Source organism: Somniosus microcephalus, chromosome 28 (assembly GCF_052327205.1).
Source record: "Somniosus microcephalus isolate GS21.2 chromosome 28, FLI_Smic_1.0, whole genome shotgun sequence".
NCBI classification, from domain to species: domain Eukaryota; kingdom Metazoa; phylum Chordata; class Chondrichthyes; order Squaliformes; family Somniosidae; genus Somniosus; species Somniosus microcephalus.
Genome location: NC_141014.1, coordinates 43,195,320 through 43,213,809, shown reverse-complemented (window position 1 = coordinate 43,213,809; position 18,490 = coordinate 43,195,320). Strand labels below are relative to the sequence as shown.

Below are 18,490 nucleotides of genomic sequence, written 5' to 3'. Positions count from 1 at the left end.
TTGTTCCATTTAATACTGTGAGGAAATCAGCCGGTGAAGATTTCTATGAATGGTTTAGCACTATGAACGTTGCGGAAGGTACTACCATGTTACAACTTTTAATGCTTTAATTTTTTTTTTTAAGGCTGTAATAATCATTAAGCAAAACAAATCCTAGTATCACATTGTGCACACCCAGGTACTGACATACGATCTACCATAACAGCCTCTGGGGAAATGGAAAGAGGCAAGTCACACTATATTATATATAAATTATAAATAACTAGAGGATTCACTCCTCGTGACATCGATAAATTGTTCAAGCTTCATTTTTACTTTGAAATCATCTCAAAAACTTTAGAAAGCAGATTGGTAATGCTTTCCATTGGTATCGATGTTATCTATGAACTTTAAATTGCCAAGTTTCCTCTGATGCACCATACTTAGCTGCACAAACCAGTCGTGCACGTTACAATTGGTCTCGGTACCCCGGGCTAAGGAGAGGCAAACTGGCTGGAGTATCTGCTCCTCACTGTGCAGAAAATGTAAGGATGGAGCAGGCTCGAGCTCATCCCCGATGCCCCCACAGTCGAATATTCTGCCAACACAATGCCTGTGCTTGTACCTGAAGAAAGTCACATTATTGAGGAAGCGAAGGTGCCTTGGGGAGAGTCAGTGGCTCCACAGCAGGACCCGGTCCTCAGCTCCAGCCCCTCGAGCTCGGCAATCAAGTCTGGCAGCCCGAGACCCATATTCAGTCCCCGCACTATTGAACCAAGTGCCGCTCCCCCCGACTCAGCCCTCACTCACCCTCAGCTCAGCTCAGCCCTCACTCACCCTCAGCAGCCCCGCTCCCGCCGCCATTGCACCGCGTCTCACATCCAAACTCGACCGGCTACACCTCCAGCGCCGCCCGAGCGCTGCAAAAAGGTTCCGCCTCTGCAGCCAGACTGAACAGTGCAAGAGCAGGGTTATCAGCCTGGCAAAGCCCTGCAGACAGGGAAATTTCAATGACTTAGATGAGGGGACTGAGTGTACTCTTTTGGTTGGGTGCTTAAACAAATAAACTGTAACTAATAAAACATTAAAGGAAACTTAACAACTTAAATTAAAATCTGATTGGCCAGGTTGATGATGCACTCCAGTCCCCGCAACGCCCACCGGTCGCGGAAGGCCTCGAGCGTGCCGGCGGACATCGCGTGCTCCATCTCCAGTGCCACCCGGGTGGGAACATGGCCGCGGAAGAGAGGCAGGCAATCAGGCCGAACGACTCCCTCGACTGCCCGCTGCCTGGACCAGTTAATGGCTATTTTGGGGATCAAGTGTACTCTTTTGATTGGACCAAAAAACAAATTATCTGTAAATTAATCAAACTTTAAATTAACCTTAACAAATCAAATTAAAATTTGGTTGTCCGAATTGATTATGCACTCCAGTCCCCGCGGCGCCCACCGGTCGCGGAAGTACTCAAGCGTGCCGGCGGACACCGCGTGCTCCATCTCCAGGGCCACCCGGGCGCGAACATGGCTGTGGAAGAGGGGCAGGCAGTCAGGCCGAACGACTCCCTCGACCGCCCGCTGCCTGGACCAGTTAATGGCTATTTTGGGGATGCTCAGTCATTGAGTAGATTCAAGGCTGAGATCGATAGATGTTTGGGCACTGAGGGAATCAAGGGATATGGAGATAGGGCAGGAAGTTGGAGTTGAGGTAGCCATGATCTTATTGAATGGCGGAGCAGGCTCAAGGGGCTGTATGGCTGACTCCTGCTCCTATTTATGTTCTTAAATCTACCAGGGAGAGCAGTGCCAGACAGAGTGATTGCAGGCAGAGGGAAGGAGGTAGCCAGGTAGTAGGAGAGCAGAATAGAATTATAGTATGTTCAGCAGAAACAGGACATTCTGCCCATTGGGTCCATGCTGATGTTTCTGCTCCCCACCAACCTCCCCCCATCCCTCTTCATCTCACCCTATCAGCGAGCCTTCTATTCCTCCTCAATTTTTTTTGATCTAGCTTCTCCTTAGGGAAGGTAGTTGGGGAACCCACTACAATGCATAAGCAGCCAAATATTTACAATATGTACAGTGCAGAGTAAGCAGTACTCAAACAGTGTGTCTGTGCAAAGGGGTACTGTTCGATTTCCTATGCATGGGAAAGATTCTTTCTGTAACCTATGTGTAGAGAAATCATTAATACATTCTTTGTAAACACATTTAAAATCATGTTATACATTGCAGACACGGAACATGATGTTAATTCAATTCTGTAAAACATGTCTGTCAGAATAATGGTGCATTACCCTACATTAGGGTGTGACTGCAGTCTGAATCTAGAATCGGGGTCCAACTGGAGGAAGCAGTGTCACTCGAGGCAGATCAAGCCATAAATTTATTTAAAAGTTTAGCATCTGTGCGAAACGTGCTTTACACTGAGGCTAACCTTGTCGTGTTAATGTACCCTTCGACCAACAGACAAGCAAACAGATCACTGTAGGCAATGAACAGACTCTAACATTGCTGAGGGGTGACCTAATAGAGGTCTTTAAAATTCTGGAAAATGTTGATAGAGTGGATACAGACAGAATGTTTCTACTTGTGGCATAACTAGAGGCCATCAATATAAGATCATCATCATCATCAGAATCATCATCATAATCAGAATCATAATCATCATCAGAATCATCATCAGAATCATAATCATCACCAACTTTATTGTCATTGTTAGTGCACAAGTGCAGTACAACGAAATGTAGGCTTGCGGCTCCCGAGAGTGTACATTTAGATTAAGACATTTAAACATTCAACATACATTTGGCTTATAATACATTAACATAAACATAACCATAATAAAGTGCATTGGCAGATGTGCAGGCTTTAGAGTTTATTTGTGGAGTTCAGTAGGATGACAGCCCTGGGAAAGAAGCTGTTCCTAAATCTGGTCGTACGGGTGCGAATGCATCTGTAGCGTCTCCCAGATGGCAGGAGGGCGAACAGACTGTGGCTGGGGTGGGTAGGGTCTTTGATGATGGTCCGTGACCTCCGTAAACAGCGTTTCTGGTATATGTGCTCTATGGTCGGTAGCCGGGTGCCGGTAATGCGTTGGGCAGTTTTGACTACCCGCTGCAGGGCTTTCCGGTCATAGTAGCTACAGCTGCCGTACCATACTGTGATACAGTTCATCAGGATGCTCTCTATTGTGCAGCGGTAAAAGTTAGAGAGGATCAGGGGTGACAGGTTACATCCCTTCAGCCTCCTTAGGAAATATAGGCGCTGCTGGGCCTTCTTCACCAGAGAGGAGGTATTGAGGGACCAGGAGAGGTCTTCCGTGATGTGGACTCCGAGGAACTTAAAGCTGTCCACCCTTTCCACCACAGCCCCATTGATGTGGATGGGGGTGTGACTTCCGCCTTTAGACTTCCTGAAGTCCACAATGATTTCTTTGGTTTTCTTGATGTTAAGGGCCAGGTTGTTATCGGCGCACCACTTCACGAGATGCTGGACCTCCTCCCTGTAGGCTGACTCATCGTTGTTGGTGATCTGGCCTATTACCGTGGTGTCATCCGCAAACTTGATGATGGTGTTGGAACCATGAACAGCCACACAGGGAGTGGTTGAAGCGAATAGTATCGATGCATTTAAGGGGCAGTTAGAGAAGCATATGAGGGAGAAGGGAATAGAGGGTTATGCTGATAGATTTAGATGAGGAAAGACGGGAGGAGGCTCGTGAGGAGCATAAACGCCGGCATGGACTGGTTGGGCCGAACGGCCTGTTTCTGTGCCGTATATCCGATGTAATTTTAATTTTGTTCCTTTCTCCTCTTCTCTGTCAAGTATTTGTTTTAGAGCTGGGAATGCCAGCCTGTGATGCAATCGCTGTTAATAGTGTCTATAATGAAGAAGAATAAACGCATTGAATATGCTTCCGGGCCCAAACCAATATTAACGTTAAAATTGATCTGTTGCTTTCGGCTGTCTTGATGTCTGACTGCAACAACTTCCTGTGCTGTACTTGCTGTCAATGGTCCTAGAAGCTTGAACAAGGGGTTTCCTGTAATCTGCTGTTTAGTTCAATTCCTCCAGTCACAATTATTACACCAATACACCGGGACTCTCCTGATGATGGTAAGGAACAGAAAAATATTAACGACAGCAAGCCTAGAATCTGCATTAAATCTTGCCGTTTACACTGTGATACTTTACACTCCTCGAGTTCACAGTCACCTGACCTGTTGGGTTAGATTATAGCCTGGAATATCAGTGAGTTCCAATGTCACTGAAATTTCTATTTTTAAAATACATTTTCTGTTAAAACTCTTTGTATTATCTCTGTAACCATATACCCTTTGTTTATTTTTGTGACTATTATCTGTGTGTGTAACACAAGTTACTGCGCTGCATAAAGTAATTCATTATGTGTACAAAATTATTACAGGGCTTGATAGGGTGGATGCTGGGAGAATGTTTCCCTTGGCTGGGGAGTCTAGAACCAGGGGCCACAGCCTCAGGATAAAGGGTCGGCCATTCAGGACTGAGATGAGAAGAAATTTCTTCACACAGAGGGTGGTGAATCTTTGGAATTCTCTACCCCAGAGGGCTGTGGAGGCTCAGTCATTGGGCATATTCAAAACAGAAGTCAATAGATTTCTGACTAGTAAGGGCATCAAGGGATATGGCGATAGGGCCGGTGAATGGAGTTGAGGCAGAAGATCAGCCATGATCTCATTGAATGGCCGACTCCTGCTCCTATTTCTTATGTTCTTATGTGAAGTGCTTTGTGTTGTCATGTAACAGGGTGGCAACAATGGGACGTTCATGCCGATCGCTCCCGAGTCTGCTGATGAATGTACGCTAATTATATCTCGAGGTTTTGAATTACTCTGCACAAAACCTTCATGCAGCACTGGCTTCAGCGGGAGGAGTGACTCTTGTCCTTCGATCTGATTGGCTTTGCACTGGGGGAGGAGATGCAGAGAGGTGACAGCTTTGCACTGGGGGAGGAGATGTGGCAGTCGACACATTCCAGCTAAATCCCGTATGAGAAATGGAGTGGAGGCTGAACAATGTCTGATTGGCCAGACTGGTAGCGTACAAAGGCAGATCTGTGTTCAATTTTTCATTTTAACCCTTCAGTGACTCATACCGATGTTTAAAAGTTCATTGTCAATATCAATTTATGCAGAACAGCTATTAATATCTGTATTTCTTTCTTTCTCCGTCTTTAGGTTCTTTCAACACGCTCCCCGCCACCCCCCCGAACATTATTCTCAAGGTCACATCCATTACTGCAGCCCGTTTTGCTGTTGTGTGGGAACTATTGCCACATCTGTGGATATGTATTTAATGTTCAACAGCATCTTCTTACTCACAGGCTATTCAACCCATTAACTGTTTCTTTGTGATGAGAGGCAGAATATGTGAACCTTTCCAATCACTTGTGCTGCCCTATAAGGGGCATTTATCTCATTCATCCCAGTCTGGCAAAGGGTATGCACCCAAAATATTCATGGTTCTTTTCTCGTTACAGATACTGGCAAACCTGCTGCATATTTCTAGCATTTTCATTTTAACTTCTCTTTATTGTTACAAAAGAGACTCTTAAACCAGAATATCAAAGTTATCTGCTTTCATTTTGTCACATATCACAAAGAGCTACAGAGCCTGAGACTCTGTAGGATCTGGTGAGTTGAATGGCCTCTGAGGTTCCTAGGGTGTGCAGGGAGTGGAGTACAGCTCCTGCCACGTCACTGCTAATCCAGAAATGCTCCCATCATTTTATGGCCAGTACTGAAACTGCATTTTACGATACGCCATTCATTATAAAATATTAGCCTCTGGAGGTTTAAGGTAAAGGAATGTTAAAGGCAGTGTTCTCGCAGTCTGGAGACTTTGCACGCTCATTCCCTGGAGTAACCTGATCCAAAAAAACTGTTGAACAGCTGCCTTCTTTATCACAAAAGCAAAATACTGCGGATGCTGGAAATCTGAAATAAAAACAGAAAATGCTGGAAATACTCAGCAGGTCAGGCAACATCTGGGGAGAGAGAGAAACAGAGTTAACGTTTCAGGTCGATGACCCTTCGTCAGAACTGGAAAAAGCTGGAGATCGAACAGGTTTTTACGCAAGTGTAGGGGCAGGGAAAGGGGGGAGGAGAGGAAAGAACAAAAGGGAAGGTCTGTGATAGGATGGAAGGCAGGAGAGACTGTGAGACATTAAGAGATGGTGCAAGGCAAAAGGAGATGGTAATGAGACAAGTTAAGAAACAAAAGATGACTCTCGATGAAGTGTAAATGGCACTGGCAGAATGAAAGACAGCTGCCATGTGGGAGAGAGAAAAAATAAATGGAAAAAAAGAATAGGAGCAGAGGTTCTGATCTGAAATTGTTGAACTCTATGTTGAGTCCAAAAGGCTGTAAAGTGCCTAATCGGAAGATGAGGTGCTGTTCCTCGAGCTTACGCTGAGTTTCATTGGAACAGTGTAAGAGGCCGAGGGCGGTGAGGTCTGAGTGGGAGTGGAGCGGAGAATTAAAGTGACAGGCCACCGGAAGCTCGGGGTCACCCTTACGGACTGAACGGAGGTGTTCCGCAAAGCGGTCACCCAATCTGCATTTGGTCTCCCCAATGTAGAGGAGACCGCATCGTGAGCAGCGAATACAGTATATTAAATTGCAAGTAGTATCAGTAAATCGCTGTTTCACCTGGAAGGGGTGTTTGGGGCCCTGGACAGTGGGAAGGGTGGAGGTAAAAGGGCAGGTGTTGCATCTCCTCCGGCTGAGCGCACTGGATACAGTAAAGTCAATGGGCCCCGACAGCATTCCGGCTATCGTGCTGAAGACTTGAGCTCCAGAACTAGCTGCGCCTCTAGCCAAGCTGTTTCAGTACAGCTACAACGATGGCATCTATCCGACAATGTGGAAAACTGCCCAGGTATGTCCTGTCCACAAAATGCAGGACAAATCCAACCCGGCCAATTACCGCCCCATCAGTCTACTCTCAATCATCAGCAAAGTGATGAAAGGTGTTGTCGACAGTGCTATCAAGCAGCACTTACTCACCAATAACCTGCTCACTGATGCCTAGTTTGGGTTCCGCCAAGACCACTCGGCTCCAGACCTCATTACAGTCTTGGTCCAAACATGGACAAAGGAGCTGAATTCCAGAGGTGAGGTGAGAGTGACTGCCTTTGACATCAAGGCAGCATTTGACTGAGTCTGGCATCAAAGAGCCCTAGTAAAACGGAAGTCAATGGGAATCGGGTAAAACGCTGCACTGGCTGGAGTCATACCTAGCACAAAGGAAGATGGTTGTGGTGGTTGAAGGTCAATCATCACAGCCCCAGGACATCGCTGCAGGAGTTCCTCAGGGCAGTGTCCTAGGCCCAACCATCTTCAGCTGCTTCATCAATGACCTTCCCTCCAACATAAGGTCAGAAATGGGGATGTTCGCTGATGACTGCACAGTGTTCAGCGCCATTCGCAACTCCTCAGATAATGAAGCAGTCCATGCCCGCATGCAACAAGACCTGGATGACGTTCAGGCTTGGGCTGATAAGTGGCAGTAACAGCCACATAAATACGGTGGCAACAAGAGCAGGTCAGAGGCTAGGTATTCTGCGGCGAGTGTCTCACCTCCTGACTCCCCAAAGCCTTTCCACCATCTACAAGACACAATTAAGGAGTGTGATGGAATACTCTCCACTTGCCTGGATGAGTGCAGCTCCAACAACACTCAAGAAGCTCGACACCATTCAGGATAAAGCAGCCCGCTTGATTGGCACCCCATCCAACATCTTAAACATTCACTCCCTCCACCACCGGCATACCGTGGCTGCAGTGTGTACCATCTACAAGATGCACTGCAGCAACTCGCCAAGGCTTCTTCGACAGCACCTCCCAAACCCGTGACCTCTTCCACCTAGAAGGACAAGGGCAGCAGACGCATGGGAACACCACCACCTCCAAATTCCCCTCCAAGTCACACACCATCCTGACTTAGAAGTATATCGCCGTTCCTTCCTCGTCGCTTGGTCAAAATCCTGGAACTCCCTAACAGCACTGTGGGAGTACCTTCACCACACGGACTGCAGCGGTTCAAGACGGCGGCTCACCACCACCTTCTCAAGGGCAATTAGGGATGGGCAATAAATGATGGCCTTGCCAACGATGCCCACATCCCACAAACAAATTTTAAAAATGTAAAGATTAAAACTCTGTTAGTTAATAAATAATATCCTGTTTTTAATCTTATAATGTATTAATCATGTTATCACAGATGTATTAATAACGTGATGTTAAATCACTGTCTTGACTTCATTTTTGATGTCTCTGGCAAGTCAGCTAATTTTCATTTTCAGTTGCTTATCAATGACTTCCCTCTTCCATAATGCGAGGAGTGGGGCAGTTCACTTCTGATTCATAGGGCTCGAATTTCCAAGCCCCGTGGAGGCGGGAGTGGTGGGAAAATTGCAGAATCAGGGGGCATGAACCCACCCCGCCCCCAACTCGCCTCCGTGCCAATGCCCCAGGAGGTGGGTATCCAACCTGTGCTGGGAGCTGCCTCCCCGAGGCGGGAAGGGTATTTGTGTCAATTAACTGCCTGTTAACAGGTAGTTAACAGGCAGTTTTTTGCCTCATCCCTATTTTTAGCCCTGAAGTGTGGGCTTCCCGATGGCTCCGAACCACGCCAAGTTAGCGAGGCGGACCGCCGGTCTGCAGGGGGTCGAGATGTCCGTTGTGCAGGCGAGTGATGGGTGCAACTGTGAAGAGGTAAGTGTGTGAGGTGTGTGTAAAGTGTTTTAATAAGTTCTACTTACCTTTACTTTCTCCTGCAGGCTTCCTTCCTTAAGCTCTCGGGAGTCCCTCATCTCACCGGCACAGAAAGCAGAATGGCCGCTGAAATGTCAAAATCTGCAGCATTCTGCTTTCTGGTCTGGAGAGATCTCTAACTGAGTCTGAGTAGACGGACTCAAGTTAGAAGACAGATTATCGGTGTTTGACAGCTTCACAGAGCTGTCAAATGTTGATTTTTCATCTGTCAAAATCTTTTGACAGATGAAATGTCAATCACTGACGTCACCAGTAACCAGGTGTCCCTTAATTGGCCTGCTGGGCGGGCTTAACAAGGTCAATCAAGGGAAAATAGCGTAGGTTGGCCACAAGTCAATGGAGACGGGACTACAACCCAAAAAGTGGTAGTCCCACCTCCATCACGTCCTGTAAGGAGGGCATCTCTTAACTGGTTTACGGTAATTCACCTGGTCAGGCAGCCTGCTGCTACAATGTAAACCAATTTCCAATAAACCAATTTTCAAACAGCGGTTTCGAATCGCTACCCCACCTTCCAGTTCTGACTGCAGGGCTTATAATTAAATGATATTAAAAACGGACACGTGGTTTGGATGAGAGAAATAAAATCAAGCTTTATTAACTAAATGAACTACAATCAAATTATAAACTATACCACACGAACACAGTAATTACAGTAAAATTGCTTAAATGGGGGAATGCAGACGGTAAAAACGAGGGGTAAGTGACTACAATGTTATTTAAACAATCTTAGCAATATCCCCTTAATTCACCATCCCCCAACTCCTTACTCGGTTGCTTTGATGAGGAGTCAGAAACTCTGCTCACATGTGGTCCAGCGAAGTGAGAGAGAGAGAGAGAGAGGCTCACCTGTGGTCCAGCGAAGTGAGAGAGAGAGAGAGAGAGGCTCACCTGTGGTCCAGTGAAGTGAGAGAGAGAGAGAGGCTCACCTGTGGTCCAGCGAAGTGAGAGAGAGAGAGAGAGAGGCTCACCTGTGGTCCCAGGAAGTAAAGAGAGAGCGATAGCTTCTCAGCAGCTATCTTATATACCTGGTGAGCCCCCTGCCCCCCCCCCTGCTGTTTGCCTGTCTGGAAGATTCGCGCCCAAAAAGTTCCAATTCACAAGAGAAAAGCTGTGATTGGCTAACTCAAAGTGGTTGGACTGGGTTAGTGTGTCTGCACTGTGGGGCCGAAATGATCCCGCCCACACCCGGAGTTCACCTGGGCTAAAACAAAAGAGAATGCAACAGCCCTATTGTCCAGAATGCTGGGTGATTTAAATCCATTCAGTTCTTAAACTGTTCCCATTCAAGATCCGGTCCATGGTTTCAGTGTCTCATTGTGTGTCTGAGTAGTTATTGAATGTCTGAATGGCTGTGTAAACATAGCCGATTGTTTTGCGGTTTCTACTCTCAAGTGGGTAATTGCTTAAGTCAATAAACAGACCTTGCCTCTGAAGAGAAGGGGAACCTCCCTGTTTTGATTGACAGGTCTGACTCAGCCACTGCTAGATCCTCCCACTTTATACACACAGACCTCTGGAGCTGCTTGCTTGTCCTTTTGCCATGCTTTCTCTGCCATTTTAAAACCTTTTGTGATTGCCCAAACTCCAGGGAACGACTTTATTAAGATATGTTGTCTCAATGTGTGCGAACATTTCCACGAATTCCTCGATTCCATTGTTGTCCACGCCATTTTCAGACCGCTCTGCAATTTGCACAGTTCAAAACTCAAAGGGTACCACTTTAATCTTAAAGTCCTGATGTTGAGACAATTCAGGTCACGCAATTTTTCGTCTGCGATGTGGACCAATATTTTTCAATCTTCAGGGAAATAGGGGAAATGTTGCAACCCCTACAGTCCCCATTGACAAAATCCAGCCCATAGTGTTCAACTCCATTGAAAGTTAATGAAGCAGCAAATGTCAGTCTCCAGCAGCATCTGGACAACATCCAGGCTTGGGCTGACAAGTAATATTCATGCCATATAAGGGCTGAGCAATGACCATCTGCAAAAAGAAAAGCTCCAACCACTTCCCCAGGCCTTCAACAGTACCACCATTGACAAGTTCTCCAACCATCATCAACATTTTGGGTTAACTAACTAGAAGCTTAATGGGACTAACAGATCAATAGCATGTTTATAAAAGCAGGGCAGAGGCTGGCTACTCCGCAATGAGTGCTTCACCTCCTGGCCCCTCAAAGCTTCTCCACCATCTACAAGCCTCAATTCTGAAATGTGATGGATACTCGCCACTCGCCTGGATGGGTGCAACTACAATAACAATAACTTGTATATATATATATATATAGCACCTTTAACATAGAAAAACGTCCCAAGGCGCTGCACAGGAGTATTATAAGACAAAACATTTGACAGCTACAGTAACACTGAATAAGCTCAACATCATAGAGTCATACAGCACAGAAAGAGGCCCTTCAGCCCATCGTGTCCGCGCCAGCCATCAAGCCCTGTCTATTCTCATCCCATTTTCCAGCACTCGGTCCGTAGCCTTGTATGCTATGGCGTTTCAAGTGCTCATCTAAATGCTTCTTGAATGTTGTGAGGGTTCCTGCCTCTACCACCCTTTGAGGCAATGAGATCCAGATTCCAACCACCCTCTGGGTGAAATTTTTTTTTCTCAAATCCCCTCTAAACCTCCTGCCCCTTACCTTGAAACTATGCCCCCTGGTTATTGACCCCTCCACTAAGGGGAAAAGTTCCTTTCTATCGACCCTATCTATGCCCCTCATAATTTTGTACACCTCAATCAGATCCCCCCTCAGCCTTCTCTGCTCCAAGGAAAACAACCCCAGCCTGTCCAGTCTCTCTTCATAGCTGAAGCGCTCCAGTCCAGGTAACATCCTGGTGAATCTCCTCTGCACCATCTCCAAAGCAATCACATCCCTCCTATAGTGTGGTGACCAGAACTGCACACAGTATTCCAGCTGTGGCCTAACTGGCGTTTTGTACAGCTCCATCATAACCTCCCTGCTCTTATATTCTATGGCTCGGCTAATGAAGGCAAAAATCCCATATGCCTTTTTAACCACCTTATCTACCTGTCCTGCTGCCTTCAGGGATCTATGTACATGCACACCAAGGTCCCTCTGATCCTCTGTCCTTCCTAGGGTCCTACCATTCATTGTGTATTCCCTTGCCTTGTTAGTCCTCCCAAAATGCATCACCTCACACTTTTCAGGGTTAAATTCCATTTGCCACTGTTCTGCCCATCTAACCAATCCATCTATATTGTCTTGTAGCCTGAGGCTTCCCTCCTCGCTATCTACCACTCCGCCAATTTTCGTGTCATCTCCCACCCTTGACCTTTACGGGAACATGTTGGCATTGTACTCTCTCTATTTCCTTTCTGAAAGACTCCCACTGCTCTGATGTGGATTTTCCTACAAGTAGCTGATCCCAGTCCACTTTGGCCAGATCCTGCCTTATCATATTAAAATCGGCCTTCCCCCAATTTAGAACCTTTATTTCCGGTCCATCATTGTCCTTTTCCATGACTACCTTAAATCTCACCGAATTATTGTCACTGTCACCAAAATGCTCTCCTACTGACACTTCTACCACTTGCCCGGCTACATTCCCTAGAATTAGGTCCAGTACCGCCCCCTCTCTTGTAGGACTTTCTACATGCTGGCTCAAAAAGCTCTCCTTTAGAATTCTTTAAGAATTCCACACCCTCTAAGCCTTTCACACCCTGACTATCCCAGTTAATATTGGGGAAGTTGAAATCCCCTACTATTATTACCTTATTATTTCCACACTTCTCTGAGATTTGCCTACATATCTGTTCCTCTATCTCCCCCTGACGATTGGGGGCCTATAGTACACTCCCAGCAAAGTGCTTGCCCCCTTTCTGTTTTTAAGTTCTACCCATATGGCCTCATTAGAGGAACCTGCTAAGATATCATCCCTCCTTACAGCAGTAATTGACTCCTTGATTAATATTGCGACACCCCCTCTTTTACATCCCCCTCTGTCTCGCCTGAAGATTCTATACCCCGGAATATTGAGCTGCCAGTCCTGTCCCTCCCTCAACCATGGCTCTGTGATAGCAACAATATCATACTCCCATGTGTTCATCAACACCTTCAATTCATCTGCCTTACTCGCAAGACTCCTTGCATTCAAATAAATGCCATCCAGCCATGCCATACTCCCTTGTGCAGTTACATATTTGCTCTGCCTTCCAGACTGGCTTGTTTTTCCCTCGATATTTGGCTGTGCATCACCCCCTACTATAGCTCCACTCCGTATCCCATCCCCCTGCCAAGTTAATTTAAACCCCCCCCCCGCCCAACAGTACTAGCAAACCTCCCCGCAAGGATGTTGGTCCCGTTCCAATTTGTGTATTTGTACTCCAAGATCCCTTTGTTCCTCCACCCCACCCAGATTTGCACCCTCCAGGTAATAAGTGACCTCCCTATTCTTCCTACCAAAATGTAATATCTCACATTTATCTGCATTGAATTTCATTTGCCAATTATATGCCCATTCTGCTTTCCTGTAATTTGTTGCAGTCCTCCACATTATTAACGATCCCCCCCCGCAAGGATGTTGGTCCCGTTCTGGTTCAGGTGCAACCCGTCCGACTTGTACAGGTCCCACCTTCCCCAGAAGCAGACCCAGTGATCCAGGAAACTAAAGCCCTCCCTCCTGCACCAACTCTTTAGCCATGCATTCATCTGCTCTATCCTCATTCCTATGCTCACTAGCATGTGGCACCGGGAGTAATCCAGAGATTACAACCTTTGAGGTCCTGCTTTTTAATCTGCTACCTAGCTCCCTAAATTCTTGTTGCAGGACCTCATCCCTCTCTACCCATGTCGTTGGTCCCAATGTGAACCACGACCTCTGACTGTTCGCCCTCACCCTTCAGAATGCCCTGCAGCCGTTCAGTGACATCCTTGACCCTGGCACCAGGGAGGCAACATACCATCCTGGAATCAGGTCTGTGGCCACAGCAACGTCTATCTGTTCCCCTTACGATATAATCCCCTATCACTATTGCTCTCCCACTCTATTTCCTCCCCTCCTGTGCAGCTGAGCCACTCGTAGTGCCACAGACTTGGCTCTTGCTGCATTCCCCTGAGAAACCATCTCCCCCAGCAGTATCCAAAACGGAAAATCTGTTGGAGAGGGAGATGGACCCAGGGGACTCCTGCAATACCTTCCTAGTTCTTTTACTCTGTCTGGCGGGCACCCATTTCCTGTCTGCCGGTGCACTCTTTACCTGCGGTGTGACCACCTCGTTAAACATGCTATCTACGAAGATCTCAGCTTCGCCGATGCTCCACAGTGACTCCAGCTGCAGCTCCAGCTCCGAAACGCAGATTTCAAGTAACTGCAGCTGGAGACACTTCCTGCACATGTGTTCGCCCTGGACACCTAAAGTGTGCCTGACTTCCCACATAGCACAGGAGGAGCACTCCACGCAGCCGAGCTGCCCTACCATGTCCTACCCTTCATTTATTCCCTTTACTTCCTTTAAATTAAAGAATATTAAATACACTCGAGACCTTACTTCCCTTTAAACACTACTTACTCTAAACTAGAGACCTTACTTTTACATTAACGACTGGACTGTAGAAATACTCACCAGGTCCTACTTACCAATCAGCTCCTTCCCTGGTTGTGACGTCACTTTAGTGGTTTCGCAGTTGTTGTTGTTTGATTGCTCCCGCTCTCGGACTCTTTCCTTGGTGTAAAGTAAGAACCAATTCCTACAGGGTGAAGAGTTAGGAAAAACCAAGGTGAAGCAAGGGAGCTCCTCCTTCCGCTCCTCACCCAACACCCTGACTCACCCAACTCGCAGCACTCTGTGTAAACTGCACTCATCTAGAGCAGGGGTTCTCAGCCAGGGTCCACACCACGGGGGATTGACTAGTTTCAGCAGGTGGTGGAAAGCTATCCCTGTTCGCGTTGAGGGGCTGAGGCCAAGTGAACTTTGACGGTTACCATGTGAGATGAACCCCCATCCCCGCCCCTCACACACCCCTTTCTCCCACCGGGGTCCGTAGAATTTTTATAACACGGGGTGGGGGGGCCTCAGTAGCAAAAAAAAAAGTTGACACCCCTGATCAATGGCTACTACTGGCACACTGACTGCAGTACACACCATCTATGGAGCGCACGACAGCGACTCACCACTTCGACAGCACCTCCCAGCCTTGTGACCTCAAACAGCGAGAAAGTCATAGGAACAAGATCACCTCCAAATGACACATGATCCTAACTTGGACACATATGGGCTCGATTTTGCCATTGGTGGCGGGGTGGGTGGGGGTCAGGTGGTTAGCGAGTCCCGGTCCCGTCTCCGCTGTTGGGCGGGAAAATATTGCGATTTTGGCCTAATTGGGCAATTGATTCCCAGCATGTGCGAACCCCTGGTCCAATTAGTTTTTGGGCCTGAAACTCGCCTCTGATGATGTCATTTCTCCAGTTGCATTTAAGGGCTCCATGCAGCCTTGGTTCATTTTGTGCCTAAACGCTTGTGTTTGCTTCTGTTCAAAATAGTTTTTGGCGCTAGTGCAATGTTGACTTCAAGGCCCAAGGCCTCACCATGATTTAATGATGACTCACTTCATGCTCTGATGGAGGGAGCCAGAGCACAAAAGGAGGTGCTCGTTCCATCCTCTGGGAAGAAAAAACCTCCTCAGCAGACCAAAGCTGTGTGGCTGCAAATTGCCCAGGAGGTCAGTTCCAAATCGACGTGCAGCAGAACCTGGCTGCAGTGCCGAAAGAGGTTCAATGACCTTGTCCGAACAGGCAAAGTGAGTATACCATCACCTTTACCCTAATTCTGCTCCCCATCTCCTCTCAACACCATCACTCTGCATTGTCAACCTACTCCTACACATCCCACTTTACCCTTACATCCCTTACACCCTTAACCATCACTCTCTCTCAATGTGCACAATCACTTAACTATTCGACCCATACTCCCCATCACTGTTATGCTATAACAACTAACACCACACAGGGAGGGCCCTTTAGTATTGGGACCTCACTCCATCTTTGTATCCTTCTAAGCATCTATGCTATGGATTCTCTACACTCACTCCATCATGCTCACTCAAACTCCACTTGTTTGCCTCATTGCAGGAAAAGAGAGCCCACAATAAAAGGGAGAGGGCGAAGACCGGACGAGGGCCACCCCCAATAGCCCATCTTACCAGCGCAGAGGAGGTGGCCCTAGAGATTGTTGGCGCCGAGGAGGATGTGGAAGTGGGGGATGGACAGACGGGCACATCTGGTGGTGACAGAATTTGCATCTCTCTCATTGACATTGCATGAGTGACTGATATGCTCAAACAGATTGACTTATGATCATCTGCACTATTCCATGTACATGCTACGTCTATATCACATGTTTAACTCATGCCTTTACTCCCCCACAGGACCATCGACAGCCCCCCTCCCCACTGTCCAGGAGGAAGAGGCTGAGCTGGAAGACTCCTCAGAGGAACCTGCAACCTCTGAGGGCGCAGCATCAGCAGAATTAAGCGCACCCAGCACCAGCGCAGATACACACACCTCGGTGGGATCTTCGGGACATAGAGTAGTGTTGTCACCTGGTGTATAATAGCTCACAAGTGAGCATCAGCAGATGGTGGAGACAGGGACAGCAATGGAGAGTCCTCATCGGAGGCCGCAGGGCGCTCCCAGCTCTGCTCAGCTGCATTTCGACCCTGTGCCTCCGAGTCCATCCAGAAGGAGAGCGAAAGCTGGAACTCCAGGAACAGGTGCAGGAGTCTCTGGCAGGTTTTGTCTCCGGGGTCACTGCAAGTGTGGAGTGGATGGAGGAGTCCAATGAGCAGAGCCTTTGTGGAGGCATTGGCGAATGAACACATCACCGCGGCAAGGATGGCAACCTCTGTGGAAAAGATAGCTACGGTAAAGGAGAGGATGGCTACAGCCATGGAGGAGCTAAGTCGCTAGAGTGTGGAAAACATGGTGAATGTTCAGAATAGACTGACATCTCTGGAGGAGCGATGGACAGCTATTGATCAGAGAAACTAGACCTTCATGGAAGTCCTCTGGAGTAGGACTGTCAGTGCAGAAACGGGTCCTCATGGCCCCCCTGATGTGCAGCAAGGTGCTGTCAAGCCACTTGCTAGCTCGGAAGTGGGGCTGACCCATGAGAGGGATGTTGGTGGCAGAGAACAAGGAAGTGGGGGCTCCTCTCCAAGAGTTCACACTCCCATGCCACTGCAGAGCCCTTGGTCAGAGCCCCACCAGTGTCCTCACCCAATTGAGATGGGCGTCTCAGCCCCTGCACAGCCACAGGATGAGCAGACTGTTGGTGAGCCCTCACAGGCTCGCAACCCCAGAGGACGCGTGTTGAAGCAGGAGCAGCATGAGAGTGAGCAAGGGGCCACCACATCTGCTGAAGCTACAGGGGAAGCACCACGTAGGAGCACGTGTAAGAGGAAGATAAAGCACAAGTAGTCACAAGGGTAGTTATTTGGGTGTTCTGTTGTGTTTAATTGTTAAATGCCATCCTTTAGTCAATGTATTAAAATGAAGTGATGGCAAACTGTTGAAGTTCTGGACTCCGTCATTTCGGAAATGGAAGTTCCACAATAAGGGCTCAGGGCGAATTATATTTGTCATAATGGTGGTCCGAGTGATGGGAAGCCACAGGTTCTTGTCCATTGTCTATGGTGTGGTAAGAAGCTGCCAGGCACATGTGTTTGAATGGACAACTTAAGCAAATCTGGCCAAGATGAGTCCATCCCTTGCATCCCAGGCAGCTATGTGCTTGCGTGCTGCTGCAGCTAGTTGATGCGCATCCGCAAGGTCTTCGTTCTCATTCTCCTCCTCATCTGAGGAGGCTATGCGCTGAGCCACTTGTTCCTCAGGCAGCTGCAAGCCATGATGCTGTGCAATGTTGTGCAGTGCACAGCAGACCACGACGATTCTGGAGACCCTGGCTGCTGAGTACTGCAGGGCTCCACCTGATCTGTCAAGGCATCTGAATCGCATTTTCAGCAAGCCAATGGTTTGCTCGATGATGGATCTGGTCGAAATGTGGCTGGAGTTGTCGCGCTCCTCAGCTTCGTTGGATGGCCACCTGAACAATGTCATTAGCCACGTCTTCAGGAGATAGCCTTTGTCTCCAAGTAGCCATCCGCAAAGTTGGTTTGGTGGACTGAAGGACGGAGGCACACTAGACTGCCGCAGGATGAACGAGTCATGGCAACTGCCAGGGTACTTGGCGCAAACATGCAAAATGTCCTTCTTGTGGTTACACACCAGCTGCACGTTGAGGGAGTGGAAGCCCTTGCGGTTGACAAAGAGAGCTGGGTTGTGATGGGGTGCCTTAAGGGCCACATGTGTGCAGTCTACGACACCCTGCACCCTTGGCAAGCCTGTCATATTTGCAAAGCCAACCGCACGCACGGTTACACTTGCTTGATCCGTGGAGAAGTATATGTAATTGTGCGCCTTGGCAAAGAGGGCATCGGTTACCTGCATGATGCAAGTGTGTGTGGCTGACTGGGAGATGCCGCTGATGATCCCTGGAAGGAGCCTGAAGCAAAAAAGTTGAGTGCGGTGGTGACTCTAAGGGGTGGCCACCTGCTCCTCTGGGCTCCAGGTGTTGGTGCAGCATTGCGCAGATGTCACTGACTACCTCTCACGAAAGTCTCAGCCTCCTTTGGCACTGCTGCTCAGTCATGTTGAGGAAACTCA

At 47.9% G+C, this 18,490-nt stretch overlaps 1 protein-coding gene across 3 annotated transcripts in view; it reads right to left on the bottom strand.

The window, feature by feature from the left end:
• bcat2 (branched chain amino-acid transaminase 2, mitochondrial) overlaps positions 1 to 1,036 on the bottom strand; it is a 34,068-nt gene extending 33,032 nt beyond the window's left edge. The window contains exon 1 of one of the 3 annotated variants that reach the window (XM_085969065.1): positions 790 to 1,036. Coding sequence is in view for 1 of the 3 variants with exons in the window: in XM_085969064.1 (XP_085825190.1) it covers positions 817 to 843 (27 nt within the window). In the remaining 2 variants the exon portion in view is untranslated. Of the gene's footprint in view, positions 1 to 604; positions 761 to 789 lie in introns of those variants that run through there. The other 2 variants (XM_085969064.1, XM_085969066.1) reach the window with 2 other exon arrangements.
• Between the last annotated feature and the right edge of the window lie 17,454 nt (positions 1,037 to 18,490).